At 40.0% G+C, this 24762-nt stretch overlaps 2 protein-coding genes across 3 annotated transcripts in view; one reads left to right on the top strand and one right to left on the bottom strand.

Annotated features, from left to right (window-relative positions):
* The window catches only part of GKN2 (gastrokine 2), a 62472-nt gene that overhangs the window by 12111 nt on the left and 25599 nt on the right, over positions 1-24762 (top strand). The gene's annotated exons all lie outside the window — the stretch shown is intronic.
* Positions 14924-20147, bottom strand: LOC306643727 (gastrokine-1-like). 2 transcript variants are annotated; one of them, XM_079109992.1, is made up of 6 exons: positions 19944-20147; positions 18154-18207; positions 17928-18065; positions 16809-16919; positions 15837-15984; positions 14924-15166 (listed from the first exon to the last, which is right to left on the bottom strand). In XM_079109992.1, exons 1-6 carry the CDS (start codon positions 19953-19955, stop codon positions 15072-15074), a joined length of 558 nt encoding a protein of 185 aa, XP_078966118.1. In that variant the 5' UTR covers positions 19956-20147; the 3' UTR covers positions 14924-15071. The 2 variants fall into 2 exon arrangements, with proteins under 2 accessions (XP_078966118.1, XP_078966117.1); XM_079109991.1 differs by having other exon boundaries at positions 14924-15169; positions 19944-20143.

The following is a 24762-nucleotide window of genomic DNA, read 5'->3' as shown; positions in this document are numbered from 1 at the left end:
GGTGTCCCACAGCCAGGCTATTCACAATTTCGGCCCAGTAACAGTCAAAGCCTTGTTGAGCATAGCATCCCATTAATACCTCAACCAAAGCCTAGGCAAGTCTAGTTTAAGAATAAATTCAGTCCAATATATCCCTTGATTCAATTCAGGGCAAATCAAACCTCAGCCAAAAATAATGACCCAATGCGGAGATAAAACCCATTCAAGTGGGCCCCAACCCAACTTGACTAATTCAGAACCTTTAAAAAAATGAGCTCAATTCACATATCGGTCAATACAGCCCAGATATTTATTTAATTTGGTTCACAACACAGCTTAGCTAAGGTCACACACCACCCCAGGGTATCCTAAGTTGCAGCCAAGCATTCTGAAGAGCACGTTCCTTCAAGGACCCAGTCAAGAGAATAATCTATAATTTAAAAGAGCATATCTTAAATCCTCTATCCCAGATCCTTAAAAGGATGCAAAGTCTTGTAAACAAACTGTTCATTTCATCTAGAGAGGAGAGCAGGTCAATCCTACTCGAAACTCAGATGAAGGCCGAAATGGACCAGTACAGTCCAGGGTCCTGACAAGCCCAGAGACTGCAAATGCCTAATGAAAGATTGTGAGATTGTGTAGATGTTTGGAGACGGGGTCCACTAAGGGTGAGGTCGTACGATGCCTACCTAGTGCACTCAGACATGGGAGACCAGGCTCTGAAGGCTCAGATCTAATTTTACTTAGGATTGTATAAGACATATATAGGCACATTATCCAATCAGGTTAACACGCTTGTTAAAGCATAACAGAATCAGCCTATGGGTGAACTATACGTTGAGGTAGCGTAAACAAACCAAGCATGCCTAAGTAATTCTGCCTGGCAACAGGTCTGAGACAAAGGACTGGGGGGATGGTAAACTCCAGCACACAGCATGAGGCAAGGCAGCACGGGCAAGCTCACATCATAGCTTGCTGGGATGCTTGATAAGCAAGGCCTCCCCTCAGCTCTTAACTCAGCCTCAGCAGCTGCAAAGACCTTCATTCCATGGTGAGTCTTTACCATTACCTCAGTTTCTCTGTCCAGACTGTTTGGCTTACTTAGACCATGGTGTCAGCAACTGCTGTCAGATAAGCTGGAGGAATGTTCCCTACAATGTTGCTTTTTAAATTTTTTGTACCAGGGATTGAACCCAAAGATGCCTAGTCACTGAGCTACATCCCCAGCCCCCACCTTTCCAAATTTTTCCTTCTTTCTTTCTTTTATTTAATTTTATTTTGAGACAGGGTCTTGCTAAGTTGCTTAGGGCCTTGCTAAATTGCTGAGGTTGATCTGAAACTCACAATCCTTCTGCCTCAGCCTCCAGAGCCACTGGGATTACAGGCATACAACCACCACTCCTGGCTCTGGAAGATTGTATTTGCCAAGGCAAAGCCAGTACAGAACTGAACACAAGCCTAAGTCAGCCCAGTCCTGCCAGTTCTGTTCAACTTGGGCATAGTTAGGAATAGGGTCACTCAGAGACCCCAAATCAACTTACAACTGAAGAAAACAGGAGAATATATTCAGACATCTCCAACTCGTTATCTCCTTGCTTTTTTTGCTAACAGCTTCTATCCAAGTCATAAGTTGGAAAGATTGGAGGTTCTGGGTATGTGAACACACGTGTGTGGACAGAGATGTGCGGAAGGTGGGCAGGGAGCCCATTTGCTGTGGAATAGCCAGAGGGGATTTTTAAAGGTATAAATGCCTGTAGACTGTGAGAAATGGGGGTGAGGGACACATAGAGTTAAATACAGCTTTACAGTGACTAATTTAATTTACTTTCATGCCTCTCACCCTTTCCCTCCCTAGTGAGATCTATCAAAATACACAGGATTAATAGTAATGCCCCCAAATTGTTTGAGCACTTGACAGGACAACACACTAATTAATAATCTCACATCAGACTATATGGGTCAAAGCTCAGCTCTGCCAGTACTAACTTGTTGAGTTTGAAAGTTACTTGACCTGTCTATATCACAACTTTCTATCAGCAAATGAAGATTATAACATTGCCTACCTCCCTGTGCTGTTGGGTAGGCAGTTCCAATGTGTTAATATGTCATGTGGTATAGCCTTCAGGATGCCCACAATTATTGCTGTTAAGAGACTCTGAGAAATTGCCCTTGAATTTCTTGTAGAGATAAGAACATATTTAGACAACCCACTTGTACAGCATTTTATGTTTTTACTAGCAGTGAAAGCTGTTGCTGCAATATGAATATTCATATTATCGACTTTGAAAAAAATGCAAAGATGAAGACCCTGGCTCATCTAGGAACTACTGGGAGTTGGTGGTTTCCTAGGATGCATGCAGAAAACAAATAGAAAACACATTTAGGGACTGTCAACAATCTACTGGCAGCAAAGCTGTTTACGCCTGCCAAGAATGCTAGATAGCTAAATTCTAATGAAATGTCTGAGTACATTGCAATAACTGGTGATGCTTCTTTCTGTGATTGGCTTCCATATTAGTCCTGCTCATTAACTCATTTATTTAGTAAAAAATAATATTTGGGTATCTGTGATATGGGCAGTCTCCATGCTTACACTGAAGATAATGAATATAACCTGGACCTTAATGGAGTCTAGTTGGGAGACCAAAATATATAAGTAGGTATTGGCATAAAACATGGTTAGCCTATCTTTTAGAGGGTTGGGGCCCTTCTACCCAACCATGCCAATTCCAATAGGAGTAGGTCTAACCCAATAGAGTCCTTAGTGATGCATTGTTGGACCATAACTCATTGGGAAGACTTGTCCTTGGAGGTGAGTGAATTAAGACATGGCAAATGTCTCTTCCTGCCAGTAATAAGATATCCCTTCTTTAAGAAGATCCAACAGTGGTCATGAAGGAGCCTGGGGCAAGGAGACCAAGGTCTGGGCTACTTAGACTGTTTCCATAATGGGCAAAATAGATCCCCATAATACTTGTTCCTACTCATAATCCATCAAGCCTCACCAGGACACAGAAAGGCCTGGGGGCAGAGCTGTAGCTAGCAACAAGATATACATTGACCTGATGAATTTGCCTCTCAGCATTGACTCTTTCAGGAACCACTTGGGAGCAGGCAGAACTGGTCTGGGTCTCATGTTGAAATTAGCATGTGTCTAAATTGGGTGTAAAGAAGTAGGCTCCTCCAGGAACTTCACATATAAAAACATTTTTTCTTCTTGTGGCCAAAGTAATACTGGAGAAATCACACATCACTCCTGTAAGAGGGTCTGAGGTTTCTTGGGATAGGGGATGATTCCTGAAGCGAGAGCATCCCCTCTCAACCTAGGCATGGGAGGTGTGGCCAGGCCCTAAGTTTTGTTTTATCACATTTCTCATCAAGGGGGAGACTGGCCTGCTATGCAATCTTAATCATATCATAAATCTAGGGACTTAAATTGTGACTTTAACCCTCAGAAAACAGTGGAATCAATGAATAAACACATACTGAAGACTTTGGGTCTCTCCAACAGAGGGAATTCATTATCTTAGGTTGAAATGGAGGAAACACTCAGTGGAATTATTGCAGCTCCAAGAGCCAATGAGGAAGAAATCCAGACCTATACTTGGAAAACATTGCCCTAGACATCAGATTTGCTCAGAGGCAGAGAGGGAACTTTAGGTAGTATATGAGAAGGTTCTACAATTTGCTCTCTAAACAGAAAACCATAAAACAGAAGTATGGAAGGAATTCATTTCAAACTCAGAGAGTAATGAGGTAAGCCTGAGACACAGTTCTGAATCACGTACTCAATTCAGGAACTGTGGGAAAGGGGAAAAGAAGGAAAGAAAAACATCCAAATTCGGCAAATGGTAATACTCTATGCATATGTTGTAGACATTTTGGGAATGTTTTTTCCACATGTGGATATTTCCCCATAAATCATGTTCTACTAGCAGAATTAAAACAACTCATTTCGTAGTCTTCATTGCTTCTAGAGTTAAATACATGAACTATAGTACTGCTATGCCTCTCCAGTTGGATACTTCTCTTCCTCTCTGAGATAGTTCTTTATACCTTTTCTTTATAATTCATACTATCTTCTTTTTCACAGATGCAACTGCTTCATATTTAACTGCCAAATTATAAGCCAGAAAATACATATATGAATTTTATCCTCAGGAGCAAGGCCTGGGCTGAAGAACTTTGGAAGTCATGAGAGTATGAGTTGAAGCTATATGTGTGTTTAAATACCACCTTAGGCTAAATAGACACTGATTAACACTGTGGACCCAGGATGGAACACAGGAGAGCACCAATATTTTTAGAGCTTGACAGAAAGAGGAACCCAAAGTGGAAATAAGTAAGGAGTGGTAATCTCAGGTACTTTGGAGCTTGACAAGGAAGGATTACAAGTTTAAGGTCAGCCTGAGCAAACATTAGAGACCCTAATGGGATGGGGGCAGGGAGGAGAGAGGAGAGAAGAAGAGAGAGACTTCTAGGAAGAAACAGTCATGTGCACCAACTGGGGTAGAGAGATGGAGAAGCTAAAACCAGAAAACTGTTTATTAGATTTAGCAACTAGGAATTCTTTGGTGATCTTCATTAAAGAAGCTTAGGGAAATGCGGGAGAAAAATCCATACTGCACTGGATAGAAAAGTGTAGGCATTATCAGATAAGGATGGTGGATGGAACCCATCTGTTTGCTCCAACAAAATCTCACTAAAACCCAAGTATGGAAAGTGAAAACAACAGCAAACCCCAGAAGAACAGAAAGGAGAGAGGGAATAATATCTGCAAATCTAAAAGCCAGAAAGCTGCATCTGTGCTGCTAATGGCAAAAACCATGAAGCATCCTGATTCTCACGGTGAACTCTCCAGTACTGAGGGATGGAGCACAGGGCTGAAACCAGGGAGGTGATTTGAAAGCTGTTTACAAAGTAGTTAGATCCCCAGATGCCCTCTGGATAGTTGTTCTTCCTCAGCCTCCGCAGAAGACTGGAATGTTACTGCCTGAAGAGGCTTTCTGGGCTGGGGTTGCCAGGCATAGCTGAGGCTGCTGGTACCTTACTGAAAACAAAGGAGCTGTGGGACTGGAGAAATGCTGAGTGCTTCGGGCCCTACTCTCTCCCAGGGTGCTGGCCCTGGATCTGGACCTTCCAGCTGGGAAAGAGACTGAAATGTTTTCTATAGGGAATTTATCAACCCAAGAGGAAAATCCTGCAGATACTAACACAGGGTTTTCTCAAAGATGGACAGGTAAGTCACTCTGCAGCAAAGGCTACAGAAGACAAGATCAGCCTGCAGAAATAGAACTTTTCAGTTTCACCTTCTTAAACAGCCAGATAGGCAAGAACTACCATACCTACGGTGAAAGAAGTGTTATAAAGATGAAGACAAAAAACACATACAGAGAAAAGCCCTCAGAGATGTTGGAAGAACAAACATTCCATCCCCTAAAACTTGTTATTTTCAGAGTGTTAAGAGAAGATACTTTATCCATAAATTAAGAAGATGATGCTAGAAAAAAAGGGAAAACCAGAAAGAAAGAAAGAAAGAAAGAAAGAAAGAAAGAAGGAAAGAAAGAAAGAAAGAAAGAAAGGAAGGAAGGAAGGAAGGAAGGAAGGAAGGAAGGAAGGAAGGAAGGAAGGAAGGAAGAGAACTCTAAAAAATTAAAGCCCAATAATAAAATTGAAAAACCTCAACAGAATAGCTGGAAAATAAGCCTGAAGACTTTGGGGGAAATAGAACCAAAGAGATAATGCAATAAAAAAAGGACCAGCAAAAAAACTCACAATGGACAGACATGCGAAGTCCAACATCCGAATCATGGAACCTCAGAATGGGAGAAGGGAGAAAATACGGGGAGAAATCACAACAGTCTTTTTCCTGCAAAGGACCCGAGCTTCTAGATTGGAAGGATCTTCTGAGTGCCCAGAACCAGGGCTACATAGGGACCCTGTGCTCATTGCTATATTTTAGAACATTTGGGACAGAGATAAGATTTTGTAAGATTGTAAAGGGAAAAATCAGGACATGTATGGAGGATCAGGACTGAGGATGCCCTCAGACTCCCCGGCAGCAGCACATAAGGCCTGCAGATAATGGAACTCTCCAGTACTGAGGAGAACTTCTGACGATTTTGAACTGACCTCTGAAGGAAAATTATTTACAGTCCAGAATTGTGTTTATTGCAAAGCTATGAATGAGATGTCGGGATAGAATAAGACATGTTCTAATATGCAGGATCTCAAGAAATTTCACCTTCTGTGCTTACTTTTCCAAGATGGTCCTGGAGGAGCTCCATCAAAATGAAAGAGGAAACCAGGAAAGGAAGATGTGACAGCAAGGAGGAAGGGGGTTCATTCCATGTGTCAACTTGGCTTAGCTGTCATGGCAAGTTGTTTGGTGAAACACTAGCCTAGATGTTTCTGTGAAGGTAATTTTGAAGTGTGATTAATATTTAAATCTGGAGACTTTGAGAAAAGTAGATTACCCTTCATAATGTGGTGGGCCTCACTCAATCCATTGAAGGCCTTAAGAAAAAAGACTGAGGTCCCCCAAAGAAGAAGGAATTCTGCTCCATACTGCCTGGGGACTCAAGACTGCAACATTCATCGGGGCTCCAGTCTGCTGGTCTGCCCTACAATTGCATAAGCCTGTTTCTTAACATATCTCCTCCCTTAGTCTCTCAATTGCATAAAACAAAACATACATGAGCCCCTCGTAGACATTTATATACACATTCTATTGGTTCTGGTTCTCCAGAGAAATCTTCCACTAACCGCTCAGGAGAAAGGGAAAGGCTGAGAACAATGGGCCTTCCCGGGAAGATGATTGAGCAGATGGTCTGGAACTTGAGCAGATGGTCTGGAACATGACCAGTCCAGGAAGAAGGGGCAGGAAGGTTTCTAGAAGGACCCTGCCAAGGAGGAGAAGAGAAATGAATGGCTATCTTTCTAAAATAGGAAGTCAATAGATAATGTCTGAGATTGATGAATCAAATTATAAGAGTGCATGTGCATCATTTAAAAACAACATGTAGATGACAGACGAATTAGCTAGAATAGTTGAAAGGAGATAGGAACCAGGAGAATGGGGAGCAGGATGTGAGATATTCAGTTAAAGACTTGTGGACAATTTGACTTTTAAACTATGAGTATTTATTATTTAAAGTAAATATTGACACTATTTTTAAAATCATAAACTTCTAACAATTTTTCTAACAATTCTGATAAGGAATCCTGCTTTGTCCTATCCAACTATTAGCACAAAGGAATGTCAAGTCATTTTAAAAAGTGATAATCATAGTGAACTAAATAGTAATAAATGGAATACTTATAAAGCTTAAAAAATTGAAAAAGTTGGAAAATGTATAGAGCATAATTTATAAACATTCAAGAGAACACTAAAAATCCTATACAAGATACACTAAAAGGTGACACCTAGGACAATAATATATGATACCTTATCTTCAATGTCTTTAAGTTACTCTGTATTTATTTTACACACATGTATATATCCTCTATACACACACAACAGTTATAATTAGAATGTAAAATAATGCCCAATATTAGAATAACTTTAAAAGTTTTAAATCAGTTACAAAATGGTATACTCTGTAGCCATTGCAGAATAAAATATCTGAAGATCCTAAGTCATGAGGAAGTAAGTGTTCATGGTGCATTTTACATGAAAAAGATACTTTGGTTATAATGGCATAATGAGAAAAGTTCATATCGATAAAAATGTTACAAGTCAAATAGTGTCTAAAGCCAAACCTAAGAGTAAAGGGAAGGGGGATGGTGGATACAGTTAATGTGGGAGGTTCACCGTGAAGCTGCAAGAGGGCAGTGCTGGGGTGGAGCTGGAGAAGGGAAGAAGCACACCAGGTGGAAGAGGGTGTTCTGTATTTGCATGATTTTTTTTTTTTTTCTATGTTGGGAGGTGTTTTTTTTTTTTTTTAATTTTATTTACTTATTTATTTTTTAAAATTTTATTTTGGTGGTGCTGGGGATTGAACCCAAGGCCTTGTACATACTTGGCAAGCACTCTACTAACTGAGCTATATCCCCAGCCCTGTTGGGAGCTTTTTAAATAGGTATCCACAATGGGGAAAGAACTACGGAAATACAGACTGACAATGAGGGGGAGAGAGAGAGAAGAAGGAAAGATGAGAGAGAGAGAGAGAGAGAGACAGACAGACAGACAGACAGACAGATGGAGATCCAGGGCATAGAGGAGGGATTAGCACTGACCTGGGAAGTGAATTAGTATATGATAGGAAATCTGCTGGGGCCCCATGGATGCTGTATTTCATTTAATACTCACAACTGTGATCTCAATATTATGATCCTCATTCCATGAATGAAAACCTGAGACTCAGAGACATCAAATGCCTGTGTGATTGAGACAGACATCATCACCCTATGTACATGTATGATTACACGAATGGTGTGAATCTATGTCATGTACAACCATAGAAACGAAAAGTTGTACCCCATTTGTATACGATGAATCAAAATGCAGTCTGTGAAAATAATAAAAACATAAAATAATTGTGTCCTCTTTAAAAAAAAAAAAAGTCTGTGTCCCTGGATGGAGAGAGCTGGGATGAGGTCTGTGTTTATTTGCCCACACACTTCCTTCCATCTCAAGGCTGGAGATGAAGGACAGGATGTGGACAAGTCTGTGAGCGGGAAGGTGAAGGGTTGGAGAAACTGTGAAAGATTAAGCTTAAGCATAATAATCCTATTCCCCCTCTCCCCAGTTCTCTTTCACTACTAGAGTTCCTGGGAACTAGATTTTCTGGATTTCATTTATAACATAGTGCTTAGCTTTGTTATTTTTTCATTCTGCTGCCAGCGAATTGGGTGTTGAATCTTAAGTTTGCAATCTATCTAAATGTTGTAAATCCTTTCCAGGACACCTGGCCACTATGCTTAGTTAGGTGGATGATGAGATGTCTTCCTTTGACTAACCTAAAGGTAAAAGATCTTTGAATTCAAACCCAGTTGCTCTTTTACTTACTGTAAAATTACTTTTACAGAGCAGATGTGCAAAACAAACAAACAAGGAAGAATCCCTTGAATAAAAGTGTAATTGCCTTTAGTTTCCCAGCATATTGACCCGTTCCTATGAACATCTCCTGTGTTCTAAGGGTGGGAACCTTGAGGGTTGCTGAGCTGCTGCCAGATCTCCAGGGCCTTTCCAGGGTTCAGATGCTGTCTAGCCACATGTGTTCCTCGGAGCTTGTGAAATAGAAGAGGTCAGTGCAGAATTCTGGGGAATCCATTCTCAGATGCCTCTTTAATGTGGCATCAGGTTACCCTTGGAGTCCAAGGCAAAGATCATCTATTAAATGAATATCAGAGTCCATTCAGTCTGGGTTTGAGTCATTCTGAGTCCTCTTGAAGGCGGACAGTTGGGAAAGCATACCTTCAGAATTCAGAATGACTTTCTCCTCTCAGCCTCTGGAAGAACTTGAACCTGCACTCATCCACTTCTTCCTCAGTGGTTGCCAAATTGATCCTAAGTGCTTTTCACACATGGGAACATTGAAGTCCCTTGAAGTTAAAGGGGCTGGGGAGGGAGCTGAGCTAATGCTATAATCCTTGACAAAGGGCTTTGATTGTCCTAGAACGAGCAGACAGGACCAGCACCAGAAGTCAGCTCTGTGGAGTTTGAGGGGGAGAGGTAAGGTTGTATGAGTAGCAGTCTCTGTGCACCAGGGTCCTGCATGGCTTCAGTGGCCAGTAGAGATATTACTGTTGGCCAGCTTTCTTGTTACCTACTGCTACAAAATAAACTCCTCCTAAAGGCTGACTTAAAATAACAATTTATATTATTTCCCATGGTTATCAGGGGTGTCTTGGGGTCTCTGTTGTGCTTGCATCAAGATTCAGATGGGCTGCAGCCATGTAAAGAATCAACTGGGCTGTATGTCCAAGACAGCCCACTCACATGAATGGCAGTTGATCTGGATGTTGGAGGGAGCTCAGCAGGCTGTAAATCTTAACATGTACCCGTGAACTCCTCCTGTGACTTGGGCTTCTTACAGTGGGGCAAGTGGGTTCCCAAAGGGAGTGATTCAAGAGTGTGCATTCCAAGGGACTTGGGCAGAGTCGATAAACCTTCTCATGCCTTGCCCTTGGAAGTCTCAGAAAATCATTTCTGCATCTCTCTACCGGTCAAAGGAAGTCACTGAGTTTAGTGGAGATTCAAAGGGAGAGAATTAGATTCTACTTTTTGCTTCAAGGAAGTATGTCTGTAGGGAGAGGGAAGGAATTGATGGAGGCCAAATTTGGTTGTCTACACCAGCCTAGATAGACTCTCTAGAGCATGACAGTGATGTATATAATGGAATGAAACACGTAGTTATTATATACATTCTCTACATCAACCTTTGCATACATTACATTTAATAATCTCAACAACCAGATGAAATACGGTGGCAGACTGAATTTTCAGCTCCGATCCTTCCCTGCTCCCTGGATCCATGTCTTTGTCATGGCATATTCAGTACCTCTCACATGAGGAAAGCTCAAGAAGGCTACATCTCTGCTCCTTGACTTCTACCTTGACTCTGTTGATCTAATTTGGTCCACAGGGTAATAGTAGATGTAATGAAAATGGATTTCAAATGTGCTTCTTTCTACAGGTGACTAGGCTCTCTAGCACTTTTGTAATGTCATGAGAAAGATTTCTCTCTGGGATATGATGCCTTTTCTACCCGGGGTCTAGAATGAGACACATGGAGCAGACTGGAGCCAGTTGGACCTACAGCTTGAAGAAGAGGTGTTCAGCCAATCAAGCTAGCTGACCACAGATAGGTAGAAAATGCTTATTACTGAATGCTGCTGAAATTTCATGGTTGTTTGTGACACTTGACTGTTAAAGTAGGTAGTATTAGCTCTATTCCCCCAACCCCTGAGGTCCTGAGAAGTTAATTAATTTAGCTAGAGACCAGTTTTTGAGTCAAGCTCTGATTAACCCATCACCCCCCACTGTCACTGCACAGGAGATGGGTTAAGGTAGGTGTGCTGCACTCTATGGCCTGTGATGTTGGAAGGCATTGGTTTCAAAACACCTAGGTGGGAATGCCCCTTGTCTCGATTTCTTCCCTAGGAAGCTCTTAGAGGTTCCTAAAATTTGATCTTGTCGTGTGTGTGTGGGGGGGGCTTGTGGTAGGGTTGCTGTGCTGTTTCAGTTTCCAGAGCAATTTCCACTGAAGAGATGAAAAACTGAGGAGGGAGGGTCCATCTGTTTTTCTCAGGCATAAAAGACAGCATTGTTGACTGCCTTCTGTGGTTAAAGAACTTGAAAGGCCCTGGGTGGACGTTGATCTTATTGAGATGAACTCTGTGTGTGTGTGTGTTTCCCCATGCTTGTGCCCTAAAGCTCTGGTGTTTGATACTCTTCACAATGAACAGAGAATTAAGCCTTCATCTAAGACTTGGCTTTTGATATTGATGCAGTTTAAAGCTCTCTCTTTCATAACCCATTCTTGCTCCCCCAATGAATGATATCATTTGAATAAATGTGTGAAAGAAGAACACTGGACTCACAGAGAGACAGATAAGCTCAGCCCGTGGTCCTTCAGCATTTACAACTAGCTATGGGGTTCCTCATGAATCCCTGTGCATGACTAAGGCTCAGTTTCCACTTGGTACCAGGATGTCTGCCCAAGCTGCCTCACCATGAGGGACAGTGATAGCTTGATGAAACACACGCCTTCCTCCAATAGATGGTGGGTAAGCAAATTCACATATTTCTGGAATGCAAATTGTTAATATGTATCAAAAACCTAGAAAGATCGTTTTCTAATTCTTATTTTTGCCACTGGAGTCAAGTTAATATTCTCATGAAAAGAGTTGGCAGCTACTCCTGGTTCTTGTTTTCCCATACACTTGAATAGTTTGTTTAAGAGAAGACAATTTTGTATCTTCAAGCCAATGTTTGTTAGATTTCCTGTAAAAACCATGTCAGTCTGGAATTTTTTCATGTGAATTTTTTAAACTTCTGAACCAATTTTATTTTACTGATAGTAGAACTATTCAGACTTTCTATTTCTTCCAGAGTCAGCTTTAGGGGCGTACTTTTTTAGAAATTCAGTTGACCCAAGCTTTCAAATATATTGATATAAAGTTGTTGACAATATCTTCTTTTTTAAAAAATATTGTTTCAGTTGTAGATGGACAAGATACCTTTATTTTATTTATTTGTGTGTGGTGCAGGCAATCGAACCCAGTGCCTCATGTGTGCTAGATAAACACTCTGTCACTGAGCTACAGCCCCAGTCCTGACAGTATCATCTTACTAATATCTTAATATCTATGGCAGCTGTTTGTAGACTAGTCTATTTTTTTATTCCTTGCTTTGCTTTCTTTGTGACTTATATTTTTTATTTCTGGTCAATTTTATCTAAAATTTGTCAATTTTATTTCTTTTTCAAAGGACCAATTTTTTTATTTATTGAGACTTGCTATTGTATATTTGTTTTCCACTTTATTAATTTCTTATGTTACTACTTTCCTCTTGCTGGATATATTATACATTATACTTTTCCCTCATTTGTAAAGTTGAAAGACTAATTCAATGTTCAGCCTTTCTCCTTTTAAGGCTATAAATTTCTACAACATAGGGCTCTAGATACTACTTACAGGTTTTATATGCAGGCCCTTCATTATTTCAAAGTTATAAGTGTATTCTACTTTTGATCACAATTTTTTTTAGCTCTTGAGTTATTTAGAAGTATGCTACCTAATTTTCAAAACAAATGGAGTTATTTTGTTTTGTTTGGAGGGAAATATTTATTCTATTTCAATTAAATCGAGGCCGGAAAAATATGAGGCCAATGGAAAATTTTTGAAATTTGATTTATGTATCAGTCAGTGATCAATATTTATAAATGTCCCACATATGCTTAAGAATATGTATTCTGTAGTGTTCTATACACGTTAATTAAAATAAACTTGTTAGTTAGGTTTAAATTTTTTGTATGCTCAACTGCTTCCTCTCTATGTTACTGAAAGATATATGTTAAAATCTTCAACTAGGCTAGTGAAGTTGTTTAATTTTCCTTGCAATTCTTATACCTTTTCTTTGTATATCTTGATAGGTATGTATACTCCAGAATTTTTCTATCTTTTTTGTGAATTTAATTTTTCATTCTGAATTAATGACTGGATAGTTCTTCTGTGAAACAAGGAGTTTACCAGTTCCCAAAAGTCAGGTACATCACATATACAGTTGATGAGTCAGTTTTCTTTCTTTTACCCACATTAAGGCAGTGTCTAAGACTGTGCATTTGATGTGGTTTTGACAGATTTTCACCTTTCATTGGTTCAGAATATTTTAGAAACACTACTAATCTGAGATTTTACACTTCATGTGAACAGCAATAAAACTGCATCAGGATGAAGAAAATTATAATAGTTTCTTCCCAATAAGAACTGATACATATTGGCATTTTTCCAAGTGGTGTGAATCAATGTCTTTAGTTTTGTGTGTTGGGGTTGTCTGGGGATATCTTACCAAAGACATGGGAATGGATTAAGTTCCTCTTACAGCATCAAAAAGTTTTAAAAACTATATGGGAGCAACTTTTACAAATGAACTGTATTTCCATATTGTGATATATAACATCTGAAGTCGATTTTCTCTGAGATCTTTCCCCATTCCTGGACCCCCTGCACCATGTGGGATCCATGTGACTTCACTCTCCAAGCCACCAACAAATGAATAACAAAAGAGGTGAAAGACCTCTACAAGGAGAGCTACAGAACACTAAAGAAAGAAATTAAAGAAAACCTTAGAAGATGGAAAGCTCTCCCATGTTCTTGGATAGGCAGAATTAATATTGTCAAAATGTCCATACTACCAAAAGTGCTATACAGATTCAATGCAATTCCAATTAAAATCCCAATGACGTACCTTACAGAAATAGGGCAAGCAATCATGAAATTCATCTGGAAGAATAAGAAACCCAGAATAGCTAAAGCAATCCTTAGCAGGAAGAGTGAAGCAGGGGGTATCTCAATACCAGACCTTCAACTCTACTATGAAGCAATAGTAACAAAAACGGCATGGTATTGGCACCAAAATAGACAGGTAGATCAATGTACAGAATAGAGGACATGGACACAAACCCAAAAAATACAATTTTCTCATACTAGACAAAGGTGCCAAAAATATGCAATGGAGAAAAGATAGCCTCTTCAACAAATGATGCTGGGAAAACTGGAAATCCATATCCAGCAGAATGAAACTAAACCCCTATCTCTCACCCTGCACAAAACTCAACTCAAAATGGATCAAGGACCTCGGAATCAGTTGTGAACTCTTGAGCCACCCAGGGTCATGAAAATTGGAATTGAGATTCACCCTTAAATATTATCCCTTGAACTGGAAAGACACGTACCCTGGGGGTGGGGGTAAAGTGGATGTTGTGGTTCAGCTGTCTTCTGCTAGGAGCATCAAAAAAGCCTTCTTCAGGATGAAAAGAAGAGGGAAGTGGAATTTAGAGAGGAACAGAGATGAGAGATGTGACTTCAGGGAGAGAGGAAAGCAGTCCTGATTCTTGGTGTCTATAAGAGCTCCTGATCTCAATCTCTTTTCATGCCCTTGGATTATTTTAGATATTCCTGCATTCTGGCAATAAACCTTCCTTTTGGGTTTAGGCTACTTTGAGTGGATTCTTGTCTTTGCTGATCTGAAATGTTGCTTTGCACACCAGCTATAGAGCAGCCTTCAGAGGAGTTGGACAGTCTTGGAACCATTCCCAGGGCTGTGGTTAGCAGTATCTGAAGCATCTGAAGGGGTTCTTTATAGGGGACAGATTTTGAGTAAGGCTAGCAGTTGGGTTCAGTGCACTCCAACAACTTGCCACCACTACATGGTACTTATGATCCTGTGCCTTCCACATAGAAATCATAAGGAATGTTAGTATAAACTGAATTCAGTGCTAAATGGGTTTATTGAAACTTAAGGAAACCGAATGAAACTAGCAGAAATCATTTTCAGAATGACATGATAAAAAACATTAGAACCCATATTTTCTACATAGCATACTCTGATGACTAAATCCAGAACGTCTTTAAAATTGTTTCTTTTAGTTCTCCACGATTTCTCCACAGAAGGAAGTTTTCAGAATCCAGAGTATGTTAGCACTGAGGCACTTTTCTGAGTAAAAAGGCGGGTATGCTCCTGCTAAAAAGAAAAAAGTCCATATCAATTACTGTTCAAGAACTCTTTAGGGGAGGCCAAGGGCACATGTCATGCAATTTCCAAACTAGCTGTGCACTGATTTCAGGATCAATCCATCTGTCTATCTATCTATCAATCAAAATAAAACCACTGAATTCAGAGATCTGGAAAGTTGCTGTGGGATTAGGTCCCTAGATGGACACTTTGTTTTTGTGTAAGATATTCTTTGAATACCCAGAAATTAAGTGATTATCTGAGCTATAGAGAGGAGTAGATTCTATTGGCATTCTCTTTCATTTATAGCCATTTCATGCGTTCTTTTGAATATGCCTGGAGTTTATTCTAGAACCACTCCTGAAAGGCAGTATTCCATAAAGTTTAAGAGCACGGAATCCAGCACCAAAATGCTTGGGATTGACCCAGGCAAAGGCTTTGGGTCCTCTTTCCGTGCCTCAGTTTCCTCATTCATAAAACAGAATTGACAATAGAACTTGTAATGTAAGATTGTTAACACATTCAAAACATGTGGAACAGTGCCTGGCTTAGAGTGCTAACAAAGGGTATCCCTGTTAACATTCCTGGGTGACTGGTGCCCTCTATGGACATGCCCTAGATAGTCTGATCACTCTACCAGCACCAACTTGGAGTGTACAGTCGGGAGGGAACTCACTTTGAATCTCATCGGCCACATAGGTTGGAATCCCCCGGCACATGCCAGCAATGTTTTCTCCAAATCTGTTCAGGTCATCAACTTGGTTAGGGTTGACTGAGTACATCAGACCCTTGGGAGATGGTTTTCTTGGTCCTTTACCCTGAAGCTGAGTGTGGAGAAGACACATAGAAAGGCAGAAAGAGAAAGTACGAGTGGCAAGTCAGTGCTTTGTTGATTTTAAGGGGTACAAAGCCAACAGGGGGACTGCTTGGCTGTAGGTTTTTCAGAAATCAAGATGAATAAGAGCCAATTCCAGTTTTGTTTATCCCCATATTTCTAAGGGTCCCAGAGTGTTGGCTGGTTTATCTCATAAATACAGAAGTCTGAGGCTAAATTTATTCTGAAACTTGGACCTCATTTGGTCATCTTAGAATCCTTGGGCCATGATGATCAACTTCCAGGAATGTAGTTGATTTATTTTCTCTACCTTGTCAACAAAAGCTACCTATCTCTCAGTTATAGGAATATATGAACTCAGGCAAACACTTAAAAAATTGTGGATCCCTTCTTTCCCCCCTTTTTAATTATAAGCATATCCTAAATATTGCGGGACATACTTATAAACCATCCACTATTTATCTGAAACTCAGGTTTAACTGGATCTCTTCTATATTTATTTCCAGATCTGATAACCCTAATTAACTCTTGCAAGAAACACATCTTTGGAGGATTTCTGAGGGCTTGAATTGATGTAACCGGAACTTAGTTCCTTAGCAGTCAAGGTCATCAGGTGTTCTGTTCAGCTCTGTAGAGGCCTGTGTGAGCCACACTGATGTGTAAAGGTGTCTCGCTTTAGGCAGTTATCAAGTGCTCTTCCCCACTTTTGCTATGCACTAATGACACTGTGATCAAGAGGGAAATGTGACCTCCTCAGTATTTAATGGAGTTGTAAGTCTTCCTGTGAGAAAAAGTAGAAAGGCTTATTTTTACCTTCTTCTCCTTGACCAGTGCATCAAGGGCTTGAATGGACGGCATGGCATCCTTGCTCATTTTATGCACAATGCATGACTTCTTGACAAAGAGTCTGGTTGCAGCAAAGCCCTGGTAAAGAAGGTGATGGTAGAAGGTGATGGAGAGGTGTATGCTCCCCAAGGAGTTTTTCTTATCAGAGATCAGTTCTACCAGCAAAGGGACATGGAAGTCCATGATCAGATGAGCTGGGATAAGAGCACTGGATCTGTGATCTGTTGCTGACATTTATCAACTGCGGGGTTTTTGCGGGAAAAGAGTGAGCATCTAACGCATTGCTTTATCCTCAATTCTGGCAGAAGGGCAACATATGTCTGCATTACTGAAATAAACTTTCAAGAGCTCTCACATTTTAGTTTCCTTTGATCCTCATGACATTTCAAGGAGACAGGTAAGACAGGAATTAGTTTTCTGATTGATCAGATGATAAAACTGAAATAATAAAGAATTTACTTTTTGAAAGTACTAAGTTTGTTAAATGCAAGGCTGCTAATTGCGAAGTTGGATCTCCTAAATAGTGGCAAGTATCTTTCTGTTTTTCCCTTTGATCCTTTGGAGTGAAAAGTGAAGTGTCAACTTCTGTCTTTTAGAAGGAAATGGAAGACTGTGATAGGTGATTGGCAGGTATTATTGGTATTGGTATTATTGTACAGGTCTTTGATCATTATTGAGGGCATCTGCAGGTGAGGCCAAAAGATGAATTTGTCTCATATTCCTATTATTCTTTGAACCTATTGGAACCAAGTAGCTGTTCATTCGTTTGCATTTTAACTAACTGTGCAACACTTATTAATAGTAGTTATATCTAGCAAGTTAAATTGGATGAGGAAAATAGGCACTTTTAATTACTATGCTTGTGGCTAGGGATATGGCTCAGTGGTAGAGCTCTTGTCTGGCATGCATGAGGCCTGGATTTGATCCCCAGAACCATACACAAATAACTATTCTGCTTATGTGTACTTAGAATTTACTGTATTTAATTTTTTTTTTTTTTTTTTTTTTTAGTTAACTGGCACATTAACTTTTGCTTAAAAAAAGACCACATTTTTAAAGCATGGGCGTTGCACACTGGCTACCTACAGTGTTATAATCCCAGAGGGTGTTCCAGGAGTCCCATCCGTTGTTATTGTCAATATTGGCAACGTTGTGTTCGTTGTTGACACTCACTGTCTGTTGCCCACTTCCGGCAGAGTTGCCATCATCATTGATGTTGATATTCTGGAGTTTATAAGAAATTAAGAAGGATTTAATACCACATTTCCTTGCAAATGCATTTTGATAACAAACCGTAAAAAGTGAGACTTACATAGTCAGCAAAAGCAAATGCTAGGAAGAGTCCAAGAAGTCCAACAGGGATCATCTGAAATCACAAATGACATCAGTGACATGATATACCCTCTCCTTTCTTCCTCTATCCAAGTTTGTGAAAAATACGCAACAATTTGACCAATATGAAGAGTGATCTGTGTTTTCTTCTTTTCTTTTAAATTTGCATATTTTCTTTCTTTTGTTATTTGAAATATTACAAATTTATTTTTACCAAAGACAACATATTTAAAACATTAATATCTTAGAAGTAAAACCCTGTTGAAATAGAATTGATATGTTTATACTTTTTAGAAGATTTTGAAATACCCAAAGGAAAGAATTAACTGTTCAAAATACCAGAAATGGAGGAAACTGGAATTGGAGAAGAAATTATCTCTACTAAAGGTTACTATAAATACCCTAAAGGCTACTCTAAAATACCCTAAAGGTATTTGCCTAATTCACACCATTTTTCATAAATCTCAACTTCAAATAAACCCTATTTCCGATAATTTTGTGCCACTAAAGTAAGTCATCTTGCTGTACATTGTTTTTTAATCTTCCACAATTTTAATGATAATATAGAATTATTAATGAGTTGTAAGTAATTTTATTAATATGATACATAATTTTAGAATTTTGGATTTAAACCTTACCAGAAAAGGAGGAAGAATAAATTCTAAAATGAATAGTATAATGGAAAATGGTTATAAGTTCTGAACAATCACATCTGAAAAATAAATGTTAATTTTCCTATTCGATCAGGGACACTTCCTTCTAACAGTGGAAATACTCTTTTATCATTTTCATTAGTTTAGGAAATTTGTATCATTTTTCTTATTAGTTTAAGTAGGAGTTAAAAAGTTTGTTTCTTTGGGCTGGGGATGTAGCTCAGTTGGTAGAGTGTTTACCTCACAAACACAAGGTCCTGGGTTCAACCCCCCCACTCCTAAAAAGTCAGGAGCGGAAGAAGTTTTAGAGGACATTTAGTATACCATAATCTTTTCACAAATGAGGAAACTGAACTTTAGAGTCTAAGGACTTGGTCAAAATCATACCTCTTGTTCATAGCAGAACTAGAAATCAGATCTTCTGACCTGTGTCTGGAGTCCCTCCCCTCTCTTGCTGGTAGTAAAAGGACTTATTTCCAAACAAGCATTTTACATTTGCAACCCCATTATAAAGCAGAGTTTGCTGTAATATACCCCAGTGTGTGGGGTGTTGAAACATGAAATGCTTATTTGATTTTAGCCCCATTTGCATATTGCTTCATGAAACTGAGAACTATGAACACCATGGACAGAATCTTGAGATCCACCTCAACATTCCCAGACTTCTGCCTGGAGCCGCAGGTGAGACAGGGCACCAGCTTCGTGCTTTGCATGTTTTCCCAAAGAAATGTCCATGGACAGGGCCCAGGGCAAACCTTCCTTCCATAGAGATTCATTACATGCTGCAGAATGTGACAGCAAGTCGCTATCCAGTTATTTTGATAATTAGTTTTTTATCTGGCTGGAACATGCTTGGGAGTTTTGTTAAAAGGTGGAGTCCAAGAATGGTGAAAGATCAGTCACTTCCTAAAACTTAGGGACTTCTTGCTCTATGTAGAGCCCTGAACAGGTATATAGAGAAGGTTAACTATAAAGACCATGATCCATGAAAAGGAAAGAGAATTTTTTTCAAAGTTTTCTGTTATGGTGATATTACTATAAAAAGCAGACCCTCATATCAGAATATTAACAGTCTTCAGTTTTAAGGTAATAAGTTCAAAAGGAAAAATCTACTCACTGTGAGCTTCATGTCTTTGTGATTGCAATGGAGCAGAGGAGCAGAGAGGCTTGGGCTGGGACGAGCAGCCTTCTTGTATTTGTACCTGACCAGCCCTACTCAAAATAGGTGTGCTCAGGTGGAGTCAAAGACTTATCTTTCTCCTTTTCGTGTATCTGCGAATGACCTGGCATACCAGGAAGCCTTTCAAAGCAGCAACCTGTGAGGCACTTTGACTTGGAGTTGATCTGACTCATCACCTGTTGAAGTTGAAGGTATCACAAAAAACTCAGTATGATTTGTGATAACTTCTGGTCCAATCAGAGTCACGGGTGTGGGTGTTTTATACATTGACATTGCTCAGATTTGGAAAAAGAATAATCCCTAAAACCAAACAAGACCACAGATGAAAAACTATGCCTACATCTGGCCTTCTAGAGACCAGCTTCTGTAGAAAGGGGAACGGTTTCTCCTTCTTGTCTTTATCTGACCCCAATATAATTTGGCTTAGGCTAAACATGTTTTATGAGCTGCTCCTACCAAATTGATCCAGTTGTCTACATCCTTGAGATCTCCCAATAATAGTACCACACATCTGGTTAGAAAACCCAAGGGCTGCTATCAGCACTTGCTTCACACCCTGATATCCAGTTAGTGACTGAACCTAGGGATTGCATCTCTGAAATGCCACTTGACTCTGGCCTTGAACACAGCTTCCTTCACAGAACATTCACTCCAGCTGTGTAACTGACCACCCTAGTTGTGAGTCTCTTAGATTTCAATGTATTTTCTCCATTTCCTATAAGGTTGTCTTTCTAAAGTGCATTATGTAAATAAATATGACTCTGCCATGCTTAGAAACCTTCGCTGGCAGACCTCAATGTGAAGTTCAAAGGCACTGGAGTGGCATCCATGGTCATTTATAATAATGTCTCCAGTTCCTGCTGCTCTGTCTGCCCTCTCTGCCATGCAACTGTATTCCAGTGACACCAGAGTTCCCACATTCCTGGACTGTCGAAGATATTCCCTGTCTTGTGCCTTTGTGTGTGCTTTTCTTACCATGAAGTGCCAGCCCCTTGCTGTTCTCTAACCAGCAAACTGAGCTCTTCGCCTTTCAAGGCCTAGCTCAAATACCAATAGCTCTATCCTTCCTTCCACATTTCTAGGATGGAAACTTCCTTCTTTTTCTCTAGGAGTTATAAAAGAAATCTTTGTCTTTTTATTTGCCTCTAGACGATTTAATTTTCAGAAATTACATTCAAATAATAAAATGTTCATCAGAAAGTGAAATTTCACTTCAGAAAGGTGAAATTTGGGCCAACAATCAAATACTCAAAACAGTTAATGGAGATGAATCAAAGTTTTTTTTTTTTTTTGTTTTGTTTTTTTCTTGCTCTCTCCTACAAACTGAAGCTGGTGAGTCTAATTTGCTGAAAAAAAAAATTGTATCTCATTAATTGTTGATCAGAAGTTTCCCCTTTGGAAACCTTCTTGTGCTGGCAATTGTCCCCTGTACCTAGATTGGAGCCATAAGAAGACAGAGTTCCATGGATCTGAAGCTTGTATATCAACATCTCTTTTGGAATGTTCATACGTGCAGATTAGGTCAGTTCTAGTAAGATATTGCTTATGTTTTTAATGCATGCACCAAAACTTTTCAAACTTACTATTAACTGCAAAGATCAATAAGCCTGGGACATGGGGCAGACGTATGAAGCGGTCTTCATTTACTTTAGGAACTGTCACAACACTGCAAGTTAAAGAGTAGGCAGTCTAGCCTCTGTCTTTAGGCTCAGCCTTGAATTGTCATCTTAGTCTATCTTTGCAGTACCCAGTACATTTTTTGCAGGTCATACCTTACCCGTGACTTGAGGTTGACATATTTTGTAGTGGACCTGTGAAATGCTGGTTCGGCAGATACTCCATGACAGAGAGATATAGTTAGACAGATTAATAGATGGATAGATAGATAGATAGATAGGGTTCAGGGTTTCCCTCTTTGAGATGGACAATTCACATTTGCATATCGAATGTGCTTAGAAATCTGTAGGAGAGAAATCTATGCCCATTGTTGCATCTAGATTCTTCTAAACTTAACAATGCAACCTGGTTGTGTTCCTTTTTCTTTTATTTACTTTTCCTAACACCTGTTAATATTTCTAAGGGCACCTTCCTTAGGGAAGTAATATTGGTGCTGACACTGAGGTGGCATCCTGGATTGAAGCTAGGAGTCAGGAGACCTACTACATTCTGTTCTCCCTCCTTTAAATGAGTCATTTTCCCCCCTCCAGGCTTTAGATTTCCTATGGGTAAAAAAGAAGAATTTCCTCCTTTATACAATATTGCTAATTCAATAGCTCCCCAAATCAGAATGGTGGGTGTGCAAGTGTGTGTGGCAGGGGACAGGGACCGGCCTTCACTTCAGTCCTGGTCTCATCCAGAGCTAAAAGTCCTAATGAAGTATGAGCAACTCTCCTGCTCTTTCTTGCCCTGAGAGTTATGTTTCATGCCCTTTTGGGAGGAAGACAGTATGTGTCAATTTGTTTTTGTCACCTCCACAGGACTTAGAATATTCTGACACATGATGCTTAGGTCCCTTTAAAATATTTGAATTGTATAAAGGAGATGATACACAGTGCACTCTATCTATCCTCTTCTGTGTTGGGGGGTTAGCTTGAGAGGTGCTGCTGTCCCTTGGTTGTGATGGTACCTGGAAGGAGTCTGACCTTAGTGCAGCCCCCCAGTGCCTGGGATTAGTGTGGGGTGAACCAGTCCATAGGTAAACAGGTCTGCCCTGCCCACAGAGGTTAGTGCTGGGCCATGCAAAAAACAAGCCCCTATCATCATTTTATCTCACAGTGCACACACGCCCAGGGCTTCATCGTACTCCACACCCTGGTGTGTCGCACTAAGTGAAAACTCCCCTTGTCTGGAACAAACCAGAAGAACTCCATGCACAGTCGGCTCATGCCCCTGATCTGAAGGGAGACTTGGAGCTTTCCCATAGAAATCAGGCTTTCTGCATTTCTCTCTCTCTTTCTCCACCTCAATCTCCCCTACCCTCCAAGTAAAAGGAAATTTTATCTGGGGGACACATTGTTGTCCTTAAATCTTCTCACTCTGGGTTCCCTCTGCTGTATTTGCCTGCTAATGGGCGAACCTGGCAGTCATTGATATCTTAGCTATCTTGTCTTCCTGGACTTCTTGCCCCATTTTCTAGTATTTAGGACTTAGCTGGCTTTAGTCTCTTGCTGTGATGTATTTGAATGTGGAAGTTCCTTCATGCAGAGATTCTGTCTCACTCACCTTGCCTTTATTGTTATTATCATTATTATTTTTCTGATTCATCTGTGCACCAGTTTGCTGGTTTTTTTTTTTTTTTTTTTTTTTTTTTTTTTTTTGAAGGTCCAAGTTAGATGGCTTATTGTGAAGTCTGAACATATTTTATGTCTGGGCAAATTTCTGTCCCCTCCTGTATCTGGGTTTACCAGTTTATAGCTAAGACTCTGCCAATAGCTCCTGGAACTACAACCGTGGCATTTGTGGGAATGGTATACTTGGATCAAATCCTTCATATGTCCTTGTGGCCAGGAATGACACATCTAAAAAACAGCAATAGGAACATGTAAAATAACATTTTAATCATTAGTGCTAGTAAGCTGCTAATTCCAGAAAATCCAAACCTCCGATGTAGTTGTTTTTGTATAGAGGAGAAAATTCTTTTCAAATGACAGCAAACTTGAGGGAGCTCTTTCTTGAGGCATCTCTGAGGTTTTTATTCTTGCTGTTTCCTCTGGGATCATTGCATTCCAGAATACATTTAAATCTGCCTTTCTGTTGCTGCTTGTATAAGCCTGTCCAATTGCATTCGCCAAGCAGTCTGGATCCTCTCGGAGACAAACAATGATATACGATGCCTCAGATTAGTTGTTACATTGAGTGCTACAGTGTCTAAACAGGGTTTGGAAAAATCTTGCTAAAAGAAGGTCTCCTGAGTGATTTCATTATTGGTATAAAATATACGAAAGTAGAGATGAAGAGAATGTTGATCAATAACTCTATTTTCCATCATTGTGGAGAATGGTCAAACCCATTAAGTATTTCTGTTCTGAAAGGGATTTGGAGAAAATGCACCCCTGTGAGGAATAGAAATCACAAAGTGATAATAGGAGGTAGCTTTGTAAGTACCCTGCAGTTTCAGAAATAATATCACTCTTACCTTTCCAGCATTCATACTGAAGCAGTTTGGTGACAAGGGTGTAAAGGCACTGGTGATTAAAGTGTAGTCACTCAGTCTTACCCTTCAGGTCTGGAGAGGTCTGCACTACTCATTGAAAGATGAGACTCTGGTCCCACGTGGCCACCAGAGTGATGGAGCTAGCAGCACCACAGAAGAGCCAGAGGCTTGAGAGGACCTGGTGGCCCCACACGACACTGTCTTCCATGGTCTCCTTGGCAGAAGAGGCCAAAGTAAAGGACTTGCCCCAAGTCCGCTGAATAATGAAGCACGATTTTGTGAATCTTTGTTTTCTGCAGAGTGACTGCTCGGAACGGATTTCCTTTTCTACATTTCAAATAGAACATGTACACATATGTGTACTCTTCACTTCTGAAAGAACAGACCTCGGATGGAGCCTTTGGATCTCCGGAGGAGTTCTGAGCTTGTATGACTCTTCAGCTGCTCTCTTCCCCACACTCCCAGTCTCCTGTTCCTGAAAATGCTTAAGAAACTGCATCCACTGGGACTTGTTCAGGAGTGCTTTTCCTTTAGAGGAGCCACTGGATCTGAAAACAACAAAACAAAACTCCCCTCATTCAGACTAGAGAAGTTTTTTTCCCA

Source organism: Sciurus vulgaris, assembly GCF_902686455.1.
Source record: "Sciurus vulgaris genome assembly, chromosome: 14".
NCBI classification, from domain to species: Eukaryota; Metazoa; Chordata; class Mammalia; order Rodentia; family Sciuridae; genus Sciurus; species Sciurus vulgaris.
The sequence above is the reverse complement of the archived record's forward strand: the minus strand, read 5'-3'. Positions and strand labels throughout refer to the sequence as shown.